Source organism: Oncorhynchus kisutch, linkage group LG22 (genome assembly GCF_002021735.2).
Source record: "Oncorhynchus kisutch isolate 150728-3 linkage group LG22, Okis_V2, whole genome shotgun sequence".
Taxonomy (NCBI): domain Eukaryota; kingdom Metazoa; phylum Chordata; class Actinopteri; order Salmoniformes; family Salmonidae; genus Oncorhynchus; species Oncorhynchus kisutch.
The window spans coordinates 4300620-4318714 of NC_034195.2; the positions used below are offsets into that span (position 1 = coordinate 4300620).

The 18095-nt window shown below is 47.5% G+C and overlaps 1 protein-coding gene across 2 annotated transcripts in view; it reads right to left on the reverse strand.

Moving 5' to 3' along the window:
* Positions 1-18095, reverse strand: part of LOC109867807 (DENN domain-containing protein 5B-like) — a 56162-nt gene that overhangs the window by 17180 nt on the left and 20887 nt on the right. Inside the window, exons 5-18 of one of the 2 annotated variants that reach the window (XM_020457117.2) lie at positions 14597-15097; positions 14187-14418; positions 12536-12686; positions 12318-12405; positions 11903-12022; positions 11255-11407; positions 11081-11165; positions 10749-10824; positions 10511-10639; positions 8361-8482; positions 5833-5978; positions 5457-5575; positions 4613-4794; positions 4239-4321 (exon numbers count right to left, since the gene is read on the reverse strand). In XM_020457117.2, the coding sequence (XP_020312706.2) occupies positions 4239-4321; positions 4613-4794; positions 5457-5575; positions 5833-5978; positions 8361-8482; positions 10511-10639; positions 10749-10824; positions 11081-11165; positions 11255-11407; positions 11903-12022; positions 12318-12405; positions 12536-12686; positions 14187-14418; positions 14597-15097 (2187 nt within the window). The remainder of the gene's footprint in view (positions 1-4238; positions 4322-4612; positions 4795-5456; positions 5576-5832; positions 5979-8360; positions 8483-10510; positions 10640-10748; positions 10825-11080; positions 11166-11254; positions 11408-11902; positions 12023-12317; positions 12406-12535; positions 12687-14186; positions 14419-14596; positions 15098-18095) is intronic. The other variant, XM_031801670.1, reaches the window with a different exon arrangement.

Below are 18095 nucleotides of genomic sequence, written 5' to 3' on the forward strand. Positions count from 1 at the left end.
CATATGCATTGCTAGTTATATCCTAATGTTAGCTAGCTACTTAACATTGAACGTAGTTGGTTAGCTTTAGGTACCTGCAGAAATACTACAAATACTTGCATTTCATGCAAAGTGGCTAGCGATGAAAATCCGTTTGTATTGCTTGTAGTATGGGTTGGGATTATGGTTCCTTCTTTAGCTAGCTAGCTACATGTCTAAACAAAAAAGAGTCCACTTCACCAGATGATTACATGACCCATCAAGTTAGCCAGGTGTGTCTGGGGTTGATTACGGCCATCTATTGTATTTCATGAACATGTGTAAATGTCTAGACAAAAGTGACCCATCTTCTTAGGTAAATGTGGCTGGGGGGTGGTTATAGCATTTCTTTCACATGACCCATCAATTTAGACAAGTGTGTCTGGGTAAGCGACATCTCATAATTATCAAATGTTTTTTTTATCTGGACACTTTCTATTTTTGATATCGCTACTATGCAAATGTGCAAAGTCAGATTAGGATATAGTCCAAGGACTAGATAAAGGGTATATTTACCTGGAGTTTTACCTTATTGTAGGCTACTACTTTCACCATTTTAGCACATGTGAATCCTTAAAGAGATGGGTGGGGCTAAGGCTTCAGAGGGTGTGAACGAGGCTGAATAGGTGTCGACAAAGGAGAGCTCTCCAGTAGGTGTACCAAAATATTCAAGTGCCATTTTCTCAAAAGTGGAGTTTCAAATTAATCAACTTTCGAAGCAGAACTACTTTCCCATTGTTCCAAAACTGCAGGTTATGATATACCATTTTGTAGTGCATAAACATTGTCTGTCCTCGGTTGCAACACTCACTACAGAGTTCCAAACTGTCTCAGGAAGGAACGTCAGCACAATAACTGTTTGTCAGGATCTTCATGAAATGGGTTTCCATGGCTGAGCAGCTCCACACAAGCCTAAGATCACCATGCGCAATGCCAAGTATCGGCTGGAGTGGTGTGAAGCTTGCCGCCATTGGACTCTAACAGTGGAAACGTGTTCTCTGGAGGGATGAATCACACTTCACCATCTGGCAGTCCGACAGATGATTCTGGGTATGCGGAAGCCAGGAGAACGCTACCTGCCCCAATGCATAGTGCCAACTGTAAAGTTTGGTGGAGGAGGAATAATGGTCTGGGGCGATTTTTCATAGTTCGGGCTAGGCCCCTTAGTTCCTTAGTTCCAAGTGAAGGAAAATCTTAACGCTACAGAAACAAATATCTCTCTGGTAAGAAGAAGGGCGGGGGTGTATGCCTTATGATTAACGACTCATGGTGTAATCATAACAACATACAGGAACTCAAGTCCCTTTGTTCACCTAACCTAGAATTCCTTGCAATCAAATGCTGAACAAATTATCTACCAAGCAGACACCTCGACGACCCTGCTGAAATAACTTTACTGGACTCTATGTAAACTAAAAACCAAATATCCTGAGGCTGCATTTATTGTAGCTGGGGATTTTAACAAAGCTAATCTGAGAACAAGGCTTCCTAAATTCTATCAGCATATCAAATGCGTGACACGCGCTGGTAGCATTCTGGACCATTGCTACTCTAACGTCCGTGATGCATACAAAGCCCTCCCCACCCTCCCTTCGGCAAATCTGACCATGACTCCATTTGTTGCTCCCAGCCTATAGACAGAAACTAAAACAGGAAACGCCCGTGCTCATGTCTATCCAACGCTGGTCTGACCAATCAGATTCAACGCTTCAAGACTGCTTCACGTGGACTTGATTATGTTCCGGGTTGCCTCAGACAACAACATTGACGTATACACTGACTCTGTGAGCAAGTTTATTAGCAAGTGCATCAATGATATTAAAACCTTCTCTAACCAGAAACCATGGATTGATGGCAGCATTCGTCAGCAAAACTGAAAGCACGAACCACCACTTTTAATCATGGCAAGGCGACTGGAAACATGACCGAATACAAACAGTGTAGCTATTCCCTCCGTAAGGCAATCATACAAGCAAAGTGTCAGTATAGAGACAAAGTAGAGTCGCAATTCAACGGCTGAAACACGAGACGTATGTGGCAGGGTCTACAGTCAATCACGGATTACAAAAAGAAAACCAGCCCCGTCGCAGACATCGACATCTTGCTCCCAGACAAATTAAACAAGTTCTTTGCTCGCTTTAAGGACTATACAGTGCCACTGACACAGCCTGCTACCAAAGCCTGTGAGCTCTCCTTCACCGTGGCCAACTTGAGTAAAACATTTAAATGTGTTAACCCTCGCAAGGCAATCCTTATCCCTGTCTGCTGTCCCCACATGCTTCAAGATGGCCACCATTGTTCCTGTTCCCAAGAAAGCTAAGGTAACTGAAACTAAATTACTATCGTCCCTTAGCACTCACTTCTGTCATCATGAAGTTCTTTGAGGGACTAGTCAAGGATCATATCACCTCCACCCTATCTGATACCCTAGACCCACTCCAATTTGCTTACCACCCCAATAGGTCCACAGGCGACACAATTGCCATCACACTGCCCTAACCCATCTGGAAAAGAGGAATAACTATGTAAGAATGCTGTTCATTGACTACAGCTCAGCATTTAACACCATAGTAACCTCCAAACTCGTCATTAAGCTTGAGACCCTGGGTCTCGACCCTGCCCTATGCAACTGGGTCCTGGACTTTCTGAAGGGCCGCCCCCCAGGTGGTGAGGGTAGGGAACAACATCTCCACCCCACTGATCCGCAACACTGGGTCCCCACAAGGGTGAATTCACAGCCCCCTCCTGTACTCCCTGTTCAACTATGCCTGTGTGGCCATGCATGCCTCCAACTCAATCAGCAAGTTTGCAGACGACACTACAGTGGTAGGCTTGATTACCAACAACAACGAGACAGCCTACAGGGAGGAGGTGAGGGCCCTCAGAGTGTGGTGTCAGGAAAATAACCTCTCACTCAACGTCAACAAAACAAAGGAGATGATCATGGACTTCAGAAAACAGCAGAGGGTACACCCCATCCCCATCGACGGGACAGTAGTGGAGAAGGTGGAAATGTAAGTTCCTCACACATCACGGACAAACTGAAATGGTCCACCCACACAGACAACGTGGTGAAGAAGGTGCTGTCACCTCTTCAGGAGGCTGAAGGAATTTGGCTTGTCACCTAAAACACTCACAAACTGTTACAGCTGCACAATCGAGAGCGTCTTGTCAGGCTGTATCACCACCTGGTATGGCAATTGCTCTGCCCACAACCGCAAGGCTCTCCAGAGGGTAGTGTGGTCTGCAAAACGCATCACCGGGGGCAAACTACCTGCCCTCCAGGACACCTACAGCACTCGATGTCACAGGAAGGCCAAAAAGATGATTCCATTCCAGACATTACAATGAGCCCGTCCTCCTATAGCTCTTCCCACCAGCCTCCACTAATCCAGGGGGTTTCAGACGGGCACATAGCCATTTATTTGGAGGGGTGAAGGGGAATTGCAAGGGCATTTTCTGTTAAACCTTACTAATGCTTGTGTACGAAAATATCCTTTAAGCCATTGGGCTTGAGAATGTTCCTTTAACAAACTCATACAAGGTAGAAAAGTGCACATTAATAGTGGGTGTGCATTAATAGTGGGTGTGCATTAATAGTGGGTGTGCATTAATAGTGGGTGTGCATTAATAGTGGGTGTGCATTAATAGTGGGTGCGCATTAATAGAGGCCTGTTCTAATTGTGTTGTGTGTAGAAGGACCCCATGATGTCTGGGCGCTCAGCCAAGAATGACAGAAACAACTGCTTCCTCTCAGCCTAACTGGAGACAGAGTAAAGTGATAGAGCTGTTGTTCTGTTTGGAGCCTGTTTCTGGGCGAAAGGTTCATGTTTTGTGCGTGTTTAGGGGTAGGACATACATCATTTGGGCCGAGAGTCAAAGGCGCTTGCTTTCCCAACTTGGGGGAACCGTTGAGCTGCTGTTAGAGGAAGTATGTCTGGAGTGACTTCCTGTCATTATTATTGACTTTGCCTCTCCTCGTTATTAGTTAAAAGGTAGAATTTCCACCACAGAGTACGGTATTGAAAATCATACTATAGGTGGTACTTCTAAATTCCCCAAGCCTAGCGCACACACATCGGCCTGCGCAGACCAGCACACACACACACACTCTTCTCATCAGAGATTAGACCTCTCTGCTGTGCTCTCTCTCTATTTCTGTTTTTGGAATCTCTCTCTCACACACGCAGACCTACACACCTACACACACCCACCCATACCTCCTGCTCTGCTTTGTGGAAGTGCTTGACGAGGTTGTTTACTGCCTCCCTCATTTCCTCCTGCACCTGGACAGAAGACAGTCCTGAATGAAGGAGAGAGGGGGAGCGACGATCATGGAGAAGAGATGGAGGGATTGAGAGGAGGAAGAGACGTGAAGATGGACAATGGCGTGGAGGAGATAAGGAGATAAGGAGAGCATTAAAAGTAAGGTATAGCAATGAGTAACTTAAGATTTTTTTTTTGCACATTTTACTCATGACAATAGAAAGAAAATATTATGGTTGACTGTTTCTATAAACAGTGAAATATCTGTTTTTGACTGTCGTTTTAATTACAGGTGCAAACTGCGTGTGTGTCTGACCCCCATACATACTGTTGTTACAGCGCCCCAGTGACCCCATGTGTCCACTCTGAGGGGGTGAACCCTGCTCCGGGGGCGTCCCCGTCCACCTCCCAGACTCCTCCTCTCCTCTGGGAGACACCAGCTGACCAATCAGCACCCTCTCCAGGCTGCCGTCACCCACACCCTTCCCCAGCCAGCGGCCACAGGGGAACCTGGGAGGAGAGCGTGGATTTTATTTTTATTTTATTTTTATTTCACCTTTATTTAACCAGGTAGGCTAGTTGAGAACAAGTTCTCATTTGCAACTGCGACCTGGCCAAGATAAAGCATAGCAGTGTGAGCATACAACAAAGAGTTACACATGGAGTAAACAATTAACAAGTCAATAACACAGTAGAAAACTGTAGATAGATAATGGGGTCAGAGGTTAGATAATGGGGTCAGAGGATAGATAATGGGGTCAGAGGATAGATAATGGGGTCAGAGGATAGATAAGGGGGTCAGAGGATAGATAATGGGGTCAGAGGATAGATAATGGGGTCAGAGGATAGATAATGGGGTCAGAGGATAGATGTGAAATAGGGCAAGCGAGAAGTAATTTGGGATTGGTTCAGAATTTTGAAGGAGAGTCACATTCATTGGGCACCAAACAAAAAGGGAGGGACGACCTGAACTTGTCTAATAATAAACATGAATTTTCCTGTTGCAGAATGTTTTAAAACGTTTTCCGTTGCGTGCCCAAATGAACATGACCTAGGTGAGTGCAGAAATTAGAGCAACACTTTTCCGACTAACGTGGCCCAAAAGATGTGGAGTTTAATGCAGGTTTGACATGCAGCCAAAACAGTGTGTCCATACAGTATGTGTGCGTTACCTGTAGGTGTGTCCAGTGATCTCGTTGTGCACAATCACACAGTCTACCAGACACTTAGCCAGTAGGCCAGAGTTCTCCTGCCCCAACTGCAGGGTGCTCAGCCTGCCCAGGTTCTGGCACTGACACAGAGACAGAGAGACCAGAGTGAGAACTGTGTGTGTGTGTGTGTGTGTGTGTGTGTGTGTGTGTGTGTGTGTGTGTGTGTGTGTGTGTGTGTGTGTGTGTGTGTGTGTGTGTGTGTGAGACAGTGATTTGTGAGAATGCGTGTACATGTGTGGTGTGTGTGTACATGCATGTGTTTGCACATGTGTGTTTGAATTCCCAAAGCAGTAGCTTCCATCCACGCCACCCAGCCCAGAGGAACGGAGCATCTCACCTGGAAGATGATCTCCTGTGTGTTCTTGGGGATCTGCCTGACCCCAGAGTCCCCCAGCTCTCCAGACACACACACCCAAGGGTTGGACATTGTCATGGCAATGCTCAGCTTCTTCATGGGCGTTATGACAACACGGTATGGAATGCCTGAAGGGACACAAGAAACAAGGACTTTTACATTTTGGTCATTTAGCAGATGCTCTTATCACTGCAAGGCGGTGAAAACATTTCAGTGCAATGTTAGATGCCTTACCTCTAGTTCAGGTTTCCCCAACCTCACAGAATTTGTCCCGCGGGTGGTTTTATTTGCCCCCCCCCCCCCCCCCCCCCCAATTGGACATTTAAAAAATCATTGTAGGACATAAGATGTTCAAAACCCCAGAAATCTGTTCCCAAGTATTCTCATGCATAATAGAGACATGGGATCATCTACAAATATAAACAAGGTCTGAAATGATTATGTTTTACTCAAACATAATGTCTGTTTTGGCTTCTCGCGGTCAATTTGCAGTCTACACATTATTTATAATTAAGTTCATGGCCCCTTCATTTACTCAAGACAATATTTTTTTTTTTTTATCGGCCCGCGACTGAATCTAGTTGATGATCCCTGCTCTAGTTTAAACCAGCTAACAATGTTCGGTTCCCTAGTCCGCTAGCGGTAACGATGTTCGGTTCCCTAGTACGCTAGCGGTAACGATGTTCGGTTCCCTAGTCCGCTAGCGGTAACGATGTTCGGTTCCCTAGTACGCTAGCGGTAACGATGTTCGGTTCCCTAGTACGCTAGCGGTAACGATGTTCGGTTCCCTAGTACGCTAGCGGTAACGATGTTCGGTTCCCTAGTACGCTAGCGGTAACGATGTTCGGTTCCCTAGTACGCTAGCGGTAACGATGTTCGGTTCCCTAGTACGCTAGCGGTAACGATGTTCGGTTCCCTAGTCCGCTAGCGGTAACGATGTTCGGTTCCCTAGTACGCTAGCGGTAACGATGTTCGGTTCCCTAGTACGCTAGCGGTAACGATGTTCGGTTCCCTAGTACGCTAGCGGTAACGATGTTCGGTTCCCTAGTACGCTAGCGGTAACGATGTTCGGTTCCCTAGTACGCTAGCGGTAACGATGTTCGGTTCCCTAGTACGCTAGCGGTAACGATGTTCGGTTCCCTAGTACGCTAGCGGTAACGATGTTCGGTTCCCTAGTACGCTAGCGGTAACGATGTTCGGTTCCCTAGTACGCTAGCGGTAACGATGTTCGGTTCCCTAGTACGCTAGCGGTAACGATGTTCGGTTCCCTTAGTACGCTAGCGGTAACGATGTTCGGTTCCCTAGTACGCTAGCGGTAACGATGTTCGGTTCCCTAGTACGCTAGCGGTAACGATGTTCGGTTCCCTAGTACGCTAGCGGTAACGATGTTCGGTTCCCTAGTACGCTAGCGGTAACGATGTTCGGTTCCCTAGTACGCTAGCGGTAACGATGTTCGGTTCCCTAGTACGCTAGCGGTAACGATGTTCGGTTCCCTAGTACGCTAGCGGTAACGATGTTCGGTTCCCTAGTACGCTAGCGGTAACGATGTTCGGTTCCCTAGTACGCTAGCGGTAACGATGTACGGTTCCCTAGTACGCTAGCGGTAACGATGTTCGGTTCCCTAGTACGCTAGCGGTAACGATGTTCGGTTCCCTAGTACGCTAGCGGTAACGATGTTCGGTTCCCTAGTACGCTAGCGGTAACGATGTTCGGTTCCCTAGTACGCTAGCGGTAACGATGTTCGGTTCCCTAGTACGCTAGCGGTAACGATGTTCGGTTCCCTAGTACGCTAGCGGTAACGATGTTCGGTTCCCTAGTACGCTAGCGGTAACGATGTTCGGTTCCCTAGTACGCTAGCGGTAACGATGTTCGGTTCCCTAGTACGCTAGCGGTAACGATGTTCGGTTCCCTAGTACGCTAGCGGTAACGATGTTCGGTTCCCTAGTACGCTAGCGGTAACGATGTTCGGTTCCCTAGTACGCTAGCGGTAACAATGTTCGGTTCCCTAGTACGCTAGCGGTAACGATGTTCGGTTCCCTAGTACGCTAGCGGTAACGATGTTCGGTTCCCTAGTACGCTAGTGGTAACGATGTTCGGTTCCCTAGTACGCTAGTGGTAACGATGTTCGGTTCCCTAGTACGCTAGTGGTAACGTTCCACTATCCAAGATGGCAGTGTTCTAAAAACATTCCTTCTTAAAGCGTTTCAGGGACTGTCTTAAGAACTGTTTTCAGAACTGCAGGTAGATGTTGACTTATGATATGAAAGTAATGTTTCTGCAAAATCAATCTAATAACTGTGCCGCTCTAATAACATTTGGAAAACAGTCTCATACTGTTGTCATACAACCAAATAGGAACAAGGAACCCAACGAGATATGTTCCAGGAACTTTTCTGGTTTCAGTATCTTGGAAGCTGGATCGTGTTCATTAGGAGCCGCAACAAATGAACACATTTAGCAGAAAGCTAAAAAGGAACGCTTCTCATTGAACACAGCCCTGCTACACTTACTGATGGAGGTGAATGTGCGTGTGAAGCAGAGGTAGTCCACAGTGTTGAGGGACAGCAGGTGGAACAGGAACTGCTCCCTCTCCTCCTCACACAGTAGGAACGCATGGGGCTTGTACAGCTGCCTGTAGGGAGGGGACCGAAAAGTGAACACACACACACACACCTCACAGAGAGAAGGAAACGAAGCAGACGTCTGAAGATTCATCTGTCATTGCCCTTTTCACGTCATGGTGACGACCCGAAACGTGGAGGCTCAAATATTTTCTTTTTCACATGGTCCTTTCCAGCACGGTCCTAGCAACTATCGTGGAGGTGCAACCAAGCCAGCTCAGTGCGGCTTCCCAAACTGTTTTATGATAAATTGTTTCCATATGGCATTTTCATTGTAAACAATTCTGACTTTGCGAGTAAGGATGTCTTCGGTATAACTTAATTTGACCACCACTGACTTCTGAGTGGCTCGGCTCTGCTCAGCTCAAGTTTCAAGTTTTAATGGCACATGCACAAGTACAGTGAAATGACTTTCTTGCAAACTCAAAACCCAACAATGCGCTAATCAATAACAATTGAATAAAAAATGCGCAATAAAGTAAGTAAGTAAGCATACTATCTACAGGAAAACAATTATTAAGTCAGTTCCAATACAATATTTACAATGTGCAGGACTACTGGAGTGATGGAGGTAGATATGTAGAGGGGTAAGGTGACGAGGCATCAGGATAAATGGTAGCAGCAGCTTGTATGTGAGTGGCTGTGCGGATGTGTAGAGTCAGCATAAATGTATGTGCGTATTCTGTGTGAGTGGGAAAATGATGGAGTGAGGGATTGTGTGTGTGTGTTGGAGTGAGTGTGTATAGGGCCGTGTGAGTGTGCATAGAGACAGTGCACAAATAAAGGGTCAATAAAGATACAAGGTTAACGCAGACCGTCTGTGTAGCTATTTTGCTAGCTATTTATCAGTTGTATTGCTTGGGGATAGAAGCTGTTCAAGAGCCCGTTGGTGTCAGACTTGATGCAACTGGACCTCATGCCGTGCATCAGCAGAGGAAACAGTCTATGGCTTGGGTGGCTGGAGTCTTGAACGATTTTCCGGGCCTTCTTTTCAGACCGCTTAATATACAGGTCCTGGTTGGCAGGTAGCTCGGCCCCAGTGATGTACTAGGCTTTCCGCACAACCCTCTGTAGCGCCATGCGGTCGAAGGCGGTGTTATTGCCATACCAAGCAGTGATGCACCTAGTCGATATGCTCTCAGTGCTACAGCTGTAGAACCTTTCCAGGATTTGAGGGCCCCTGACAAACTTTTTCAACCTCCTGAGGGGGAAGAGATACTGTCGCTTCTTCTTCACGACCTTGCGTGTGTGTTTGGACCAGTGGTTTGGACACTGAGTAACTTGAAGCTGTCTACCTGCTCCACTGCCGCCCTGTCGATATGGATGGGGGCATGTTCGCCCCCCCCCCCCCCTTCCTGTAGTCCACGATCATCTCCTTGGTCTTGCTGACGTCGAGGGACAGGTTGTTGCTCCGGCACCATACTGCCAGGTCACTGACCTCCTCCCTGTATGCTGTCTCATCGTCGTCGGTGATCAGGCCTGCCACCGCCGTGTCGTCAGCGAACTTGATGGTGCTGGAGTCGTGCGTGGCCACGCAGTCGTGGATAGAACAGGAAGTACAGGAGGGGACGAAGCACACACCCCTGTGGGGCCCCCTGTGTTACGGGTGGCAGATGTGATGTTGCCTACCCTCACCACCTGGGGTCGGCCCGTCGGGAAATCTAGGATCCATTTGCAGAGGGAGGTGTTCAGACCCAGAGTCCCAAGCTTGGTGATGAGCTTAAAGGAGACAATGGTGTTGAATGCTGAGCTTTAGTCACTGAACAGCATTTCTCACGTAGGTATTCCTCTTATCTAGGTGGGTGAGGGCAGTGTGGAGGGCAATTTCGATTGCATTGTCTATGGATCTGTTGGGCCAGTATTCAAATTGGAGTGGGTCTAGAGGGGGCTGGGATGGCGGAGTTGATAGTGTGCCATAACTCTCAAAGCACTTCATGATTACAGAAGTGAGTGCTACAGGGCGGTAGTCATTGTAGCATGAAGTTCGTAGGAACAGGAATGATTGCGGTCAGTAGTGTGAAGAGGGTATGTGTGTATACCTGATTAGGTTCTGGTTGGCCAGCAGCAGTTTGAGGTGTTGCGAGAGCACTTTCTTCTCCAGGGAAAGATGGATCCAGGCCCGCGCCCGACCCATCTCACTGAGACCCTCACTCATAGTCTGGACAAACCTAAAACAAACATGTTTAAAAACGCTATCAGAAATTCAACAGTTTTCAAAGATTGCACTGTTTTGGGTTGTGTTGCACTGTCCATTTGGGTTATGTTGCGCTTTATTACCTCATATCCTGTACAAAGGAGCCCTTCGGGGGTGCAAGCCCCTCCTCTAGCCTCATGCTGTCCAGCCCATTGGACACTGTAACCAGGAAGAGAGAGTGATTGGCAGATGTGATCAGACTTGACAGAGTACACGTAACAGACAAACTATTATCTTGTTAATGACAGGTGATGCTAGCAGACCAGAACATAGAATGATTGAGGCATGATTAGATTACTATACTACATTCCTTGTATGTGTCTAGCCTGGTCCCAGATCTGTTTGTGCTGGAAATTAAATTCCAATGATCATTGTCATTGGCAGCACAAACAGGCTAGAAGGTATCTGCTCTGACCTGGAGACTCGGCAGGTGATGGTGGCTCCATCTTCTCCCCATTGGCCTGGCAGTGGAGCAGGTGGGACCACAGAGCCGACCTTCCCTGGACGGAACAAACACTCAATCACGGCAAAACAGCAGTGTGTGATTACAGTATGTTTGAACGTGTGTTTGTGTATGTTTGTTACGAACCTGTTTGAGCAGCAGCCCGTGGCCCCAGGTCCTCTCCAGCAGGTCACAGAGGCTGTGTATCAGTGTGTTCTCCTGCAGACCTGTGATGCTGGCCTCACCCTGACCCAGCTCCACACTCTCCTTCCCCATCCTCTCCATCAACATACGCCTGGTCTGCACCACACAGAGACACACAACAAACACTAAATCGGGCCTAAATCCTGACTTCTTACTCTTAGCCTGCGTCCCAATTCTACACCCTTCTACCGAAGTGTGGACTTGATTTAAGGATTTTAGGTCCATGACGGGGGGTGTGCTAGGGTACACTTTAGGAGAAGTGTGGAGAATTGGGACACATGTCAATACATGATTCATGCAAGGGTCAGAATTAAGCACCCACAACTCAAGTTAGGAGGACTTGGCCCTCATTGAATGTAGTCTTGATTTATGTTATCATTTCAACAATCAGAGGTCACAAAACTGACATTTTTCAGCTACAGATGCACTGCACACTCACACTGCATTTCTCCAAAAGTGGAGAACAATATAGGGAATATGGTTCCATTTTGGACAATCACTCTACCTCTAATATGCTGTGTGATTGTCTAGAGTCGATGCCCAACTGAAAGATGATGTGCCCCTGCTGTGGTGGGTCAGGAGACCCCTTACCTTCAGGCGACATTCACTCAGGAGCCCCTCCACAAACCCCCGCTGGATTTGAGTGACAGCTGAGGGGGAGGGGTCAAGAAGCTTGGACTGGTTTAGGCTCCTCCTCCCCGGGGAATACTTCTAACGGATAAACCCAGAGAGCACGAGCCAATCAGACACAAAAATAATGTTAATTCTGAAAACAACCAATAACTCCTTTCCTAGCCCCTACCCATCCTGGGTTTGTAGATCGGACTAAAACAGAGAGGGACTACCTGGCTCATTTCATTTTTTCCACTTTTAAAACCCCCCCCGAAGAATCCAGAATGATGGTCATGCAAAGAAATGTGAAGGCATCACCATATTGCTTACACCAGTTAAGGGAAAGGGCTAGTGGTTGATTTTGGACAGGGCCATAGGTAAAGCAGGTGTTTACCTCTCTCTGGTCATTGCCCAGTCCTGATGTCGTGTCATTGGTCACTGGTCTCTTAATGTCGCTCCTGCGAGTGTTACGGCTTGACCACCTGTACACAGGGGCAACTGCATCAGACTCAGTGTACATTGTGTGTTTGGGTGCATGCAGGTGATTTGTGTGCGTGTGTGCTTAGATCATTCTTGTGTGTCAGTGTGTATATATGGGTGTATGTCACTTACTTATTGGTGTTATGTCCCTGTGCCAGTACATCAGCCTGCAGCCTGGGGAAGCAGCCCTGTTGGTGTCGACCTTGGCCGATCCTCATGTCCAACAGGTGGGGGTGGATGGCCGTGTGGTCAACCTTCAGCAACCTGCGTTCCATGGCCTGGGCTAGGGATCAGAGCAAAATAGAGGTGGGCGATGTGAGTGGGGCCTACTGGAGAATGCTGTCGGAGAGGCAGTGCCAATGAACCTTTTCACATTATAGTGCTGACCCAAACTGTACTGTGCTGTCTCTGGTATTATCCTTCCATGCGGTCATTTCCAGAAACTATGGTAGATGTGTAACCAGGATAGGGCAGTAAAATAATATGAATATATGCCAAAGTGACTTATAGACATGCGTGCATCGTTTTTGTATGGACGGTCGCAGCAGGAATCGAACCCACAATCCTGGCATTGCAAGTGCCATGCTCTACCAACAGCGTTATCACTTCCTCATTTCTAGCTTTTCATTCCTCTACATAGAAGTCTTACATTGAATGATCATTGTATATGCGTGTTTCTGAATAGAGAATTTCTGATCATTGTCATACTGTATGTAAGTCTATGATCTGTAAAGCTCTTTGTACATAACTACAGTCATGTGTTGTTGTCACGATATGGAAGTGAACCCTATCTGGTTCCCTTTGAAAGACACATTTCTGGGAAACTCAAGGGAGAGATAAAGGGAGAAACAAACAGAGAGAGAGAGAAACAGAAAGAGAGATAAACAGAAAGAGAGAGAGAAAGAGAAACAGAAAGAGTGAGAGAAACAGAAAGAGAGAGAGAGAAACAGAAAGAGAGAGAGAAACAGAAAGAGTGAGAGAGAGAAAGAGAGAGAAAGAGAGAGGGAATCAGAAAGAGAGATAGAAACAGAGAGAGAGAGAGAGAAACAGAAAGAGAGAGAGAGCTTGGCAGAGCACTTGGCAGTACTTCAAAGCCGAGAGTTTTGGGGCTCTCATTATAGGGAAAAAATGTACTGTTTTCTCCCTCCTCCTCTCATCATATGCTACTTATCCCCCCTCCCCATCCTCCACCGCTCTAAAGAATCCCCTTCTCAGTCTACCTCCCTTTCTCCCCCTCATATATCATTTTCTACCTCTTTTACCCTCCACTCTCCCTTTTTTACAATTTGGTCTTCTCTCAGATTGATAGTGAACTTAATTTCCCCTCTAATTTCACCAGAACAAATATCCCCCATCCCTCACTCATCTTTTATTCTATGTCGCAGCCGCTCCATCGAAAGAAAAAAAGGCCAAGACGAATCCGCTAACCCATACAATGCGAGATGTATAATGGTTTGAAAGTCACATTCCGGGTTTTGGCAACTCTCAGGATCTTTACCTAATCTCTGCCTCTCAATATACTCTGTGCATTGGACAAACGGACCGTGTTCATCAGGCACCAGCAGACTACAAGAGTGAGGGACTATCTGAACTCATTTTCATTTACTGTTGCAAAAGATTTTAAAATATTTTCTAATGAACATGACCCAGAGATAGGAGGACTGGGGGGCCAACCGGATGCAGTTAGCAAAAATAATAATAAGAATAAGAAGAATAATGGAAATGTGAGTACTACTGTAACACCCCTGGATCCAATTTCCACACCCTGCAGTCACCCACCCACCTGACTTGTGGAGCACGCTGCACTTCCTGTAGCGACGGTTGCCGGGGTCATCCTCCAACGTGTCGTAAGGGTGCTCCCTCTCCAGGCGGCCGTCGAACACACGCTGCAGTGGCTCCTGGTCGGCCCAGCGAGACAACACCTTGCTGTCCAAGAATGATGAGAACATGGCCGTCTCCAGGAACCAGGACAGGAAGTGCAGGTGCGGGGCAGGCTGCACCGACAGGAAGGAGCCCTGGTGATACCACTAACCAGTTAAAGCAGTAACAGCGGGCGAACATTGCTTCTATCCTGAATGAGAGCTTCTTGTGAATGTATGTATGATTACTGACTGTGAAGGAGTAGCCTATGGATATAATGCGTGTCTATGGTATTCCTTCAGTGAGTGACTGTCGATCAATCTTCACCATTACCTTATCAAAGTTGCTGGTTCCGTCACGGTTGCCTAGCCAGGACTCCAGGTCGGGAGCGCTGTGGATCACAAACTCTTCGTACCTCCCGAAAATGACGGCAAAACGCCCTGCGAACACCTCCCTCAGCTGCACGTTCATTTTGGCCGCATTCAGTTCCTCCTCCTCCTCCTGGAACGCCCGTCCAAGGGTCTTTCCCCCCTCCACCCCTCCTTCTCCACACCTCCTGGCTAGTGCCTGCAGTCGTTCCAGCACGGCCAACTCCTCCCCTCCCAGGTTCCCATTGCGCCTGTCTTCCATCAGATCCTCCAGGACGAGGCTGCTGAGGCAGAGGGGAGCGGCAGGGGCGGGGTTGCCGGTGGTGGCGCCACCATGTGGCTGGAGGCCGAAACGCAGCAGCACCTCGTTCAGCTCGAGGATGAGCTCGGGCTGGTCTGGGAAGAGGGGCAGGTCCTCGGGTGGATCCACACGGTGGTTGTCTATGTCCACAAAGCACAGGTTGGCCTGGAAGGGGGACAGATCAAAAAAAACATGTTACTCGTCATGTACACAGTTTACAGTTGTACACAGTTTACAGTGGGTATAAAAAGGTGCAGCTCGTTTCAAATCCCTCTCTTCCCCAGATCACTCTCTCTTTTCCTCATTTCGCCTACATCTCATCTCTCCTTTCACCTCCTCTCTCCCTTTCCTCTCTAAAAACCCTGTCTCTCTTGGCATACTAGTTTCACGTAGCCTGGTCCCAGATCTCTTTGCGCTGTAGAGTCAACCAGAACAATTGGAGTTGGCTAAACAGCCAAAGATCTGGGACCAGGCCAAGTTCAAATCAAATCAAATTTTATTTGTCACATGCGCCGAATACAACCGGTGTAGACCCTACAGTAAAATGCTTACTTACAAGCCCTTAACCAACCATTCAGTTTTAAGAAAATAAGAGATAAGAATAACAAATAATTGAAGAGCAGCAGTAAATAACAATAGCGGGGATTTATACAGGTGGTACCGGTACAGAGTCAATGTGTCAATGTGCGGGGGGCACTGGTGTCGATGTAGGTGGAGTTATTAAAGTGACTACGAATACATAATAACAGAGAGTAGCAGCAGCATTGGGGGGGGGGGGGGGTCTAGTCTGGGTAGCAATTTGATTGGCTGTTCAGGAGTCTTAGCTGTTTAGAAGCCTCTTAGAACTAGACTTGGCGCTCCGGTACCGCTTGCCGTGCGGTAGCAGAGAGAACAGTCTATGACTAGGGTCTTCCTCCGACACCGCCTGGTATAGAGGTCCTGGATGGCAGGAAGTTTGGCCCCGGAGATGTACTGGGCCATACACACTACCCTCTGTAGTGCCTTGATGCAACCAGTCAGGCAGGATACTCTTGATGGTGCAGCTGTAAAACCTTTTGAGGATCTGAGGACCCATGCCAAATCTTTTCAGTCTCCTGAGGGGGAATAGGTTTTGTCGTGCCCTCTTCACAACTGTCTTGGTGTGCTGCTTGGACCATGTTAGTTTGTTGGTGATGTGGACACCAAAGGAACTTGACGCTCTCAACCTACTCCACTACAGCCCCGTCGATGAGAATGAGGGCTTAGGTCCTCCTTTTCATGTAGTCCACAATCATCTCCTTTGTCTTGATCACGTTGAGGGAGAGGTTGTTGTCCTGGCACCACACGGTCAGGTCTCTGAACTCCCTATAGGCTGTCTCGTCAGTGATCAGGCCTACCACTGTTGTGTCATCGGCAAACTTAATGATGGAGTTGGAGTCGTGCCTGACCGTGCTGTCATGAGTGAACAGGGTGTACAGGAGCTGAGCACGTACCCCTGAGGGGCCCCCGTGTTGAGGATCAGCGTGGTGGATGTGTTGTTACCTACTCTCACCACCTGGGGGGGCGGCCCGTCAGGAAGTCCAGGATCCAGCTGCAGAAGGAGGTGTTTAGTCCCAGGGTCCTTAGCTTAGTGATGAGCTTTGAGGGCACTACGGTATTGAACACTGAGCTGTAGTGTCAATAAATAGCTGTCTCGCATAGGTGTTCCTGTTGTCCAGGTGGGAAAGGGCAGTGTGGAGTGCAATAGAGATTGCATCATCTGTGGATCTGTTGGTGCGGTATGCAAATTGGAGTGGGACTAGGGTTTCTGGGAAAATAGTGTTGATGTGAGCAATGACAAGACTTTCAAAGGATTTCATGGCTACAGACGTGTTCTTGGCCACAGGGACTATGGTGGCCTGCTTAAAACATGTTGGTATTACAGACTCGGACAAGGAGAGGTTGAAAATGTCAGTGAAGACACTTGCCAGTCGGTCAGCGCATGCTCGCAGTACACATCCTGGTAATCCGTCTGGCCCTGTGTCCTTGTGAATGTTGAACTGTTTAAAGGTCTTTCTCACATCGGCTGTAGAGGGCGTGATCACAAAGTCTTCCGGAACAGCTGGTGCTCTCATGCATGTTTCAGTGTTATTTGCCTCGAAGCGTAGCATTGAAGTAGTTTAGCTTGTCTGATAGGTCTTAGTCCCGTATTGACGCTTTGCCTGTTTGATGGTTCGTCGGAGGGGATTTCTTATAAGCTTCCGGGTTAGAGTCCCGCTCCTTGAAAACGGCAGCTCTAGGTGTTAGCTCAGTGCGGATGTTGCCTGTAATCCATGGTTTCTGGTTAGGGTATGTACGCACAGTCACTGTGGGGACAACGTCCTCGATGCACTTATTGATAAAGCCAGTGACTGATGTGGTGAACTCCTCAATGTCATCGGAAGAATCCCTTAACATGTTCCAGTCTGTGCTAGAAAAACAGTCCTGTAGTTTAACATCTGCTTCATCTGACCACCTTTTTATAGACCGAGTCACTGGTGCTTCATGCTTTCATTTTTGCTTGTAAGCAGGAATCAGGAGGATAGAATTATGGTCAGATGAGCCAAATGGAGGGCGAGAGAGAGCTTTGTACGCATCTCTCTGTGTGGAGTAAAGGTGGTCGAGAATTTTTTCCCCCCTCTGGTTGCAGAGGGGGGAAACTGTTTCATTGCACATCCCCTCATTCACTGACAAAATGTCCGTCAATGCGGAAAACAGTCAGAGAAACGAGTCGACCTCTGGAGAGAAGCTTAGCAGGCACTGGCCTGACACAGACTATGTCAGAGACCGACACCATGAAATCCCATAACAGCATCAACAGTGTGCTCTGCTTAAGTGACACTCTGTTGGTCCAAATTTAGCACTGACGTTATGCCATGGTCCAGTTTATTACTTAACTGCATGTGATGAGACAGATTCACACAGACCACCATTTGTTTACAGTTCTAGTTTAAAGGCCCACTCCTCAACTTAAGAAAAGACAGTGATATTCATCATGAACAGGCATGAACAGTGGGTATCATTCATTTAAATGATCAAACATGTAAATATCAAAGAATGTGCCTTTAAAAGTTCATAGGATTGAAGCATTGTCGCTCCACTTCTCATGGGAACATAAACCACGCCTTCGCCTTCCCACTCCACTTCTCATTGGAAAGCTTGCAAC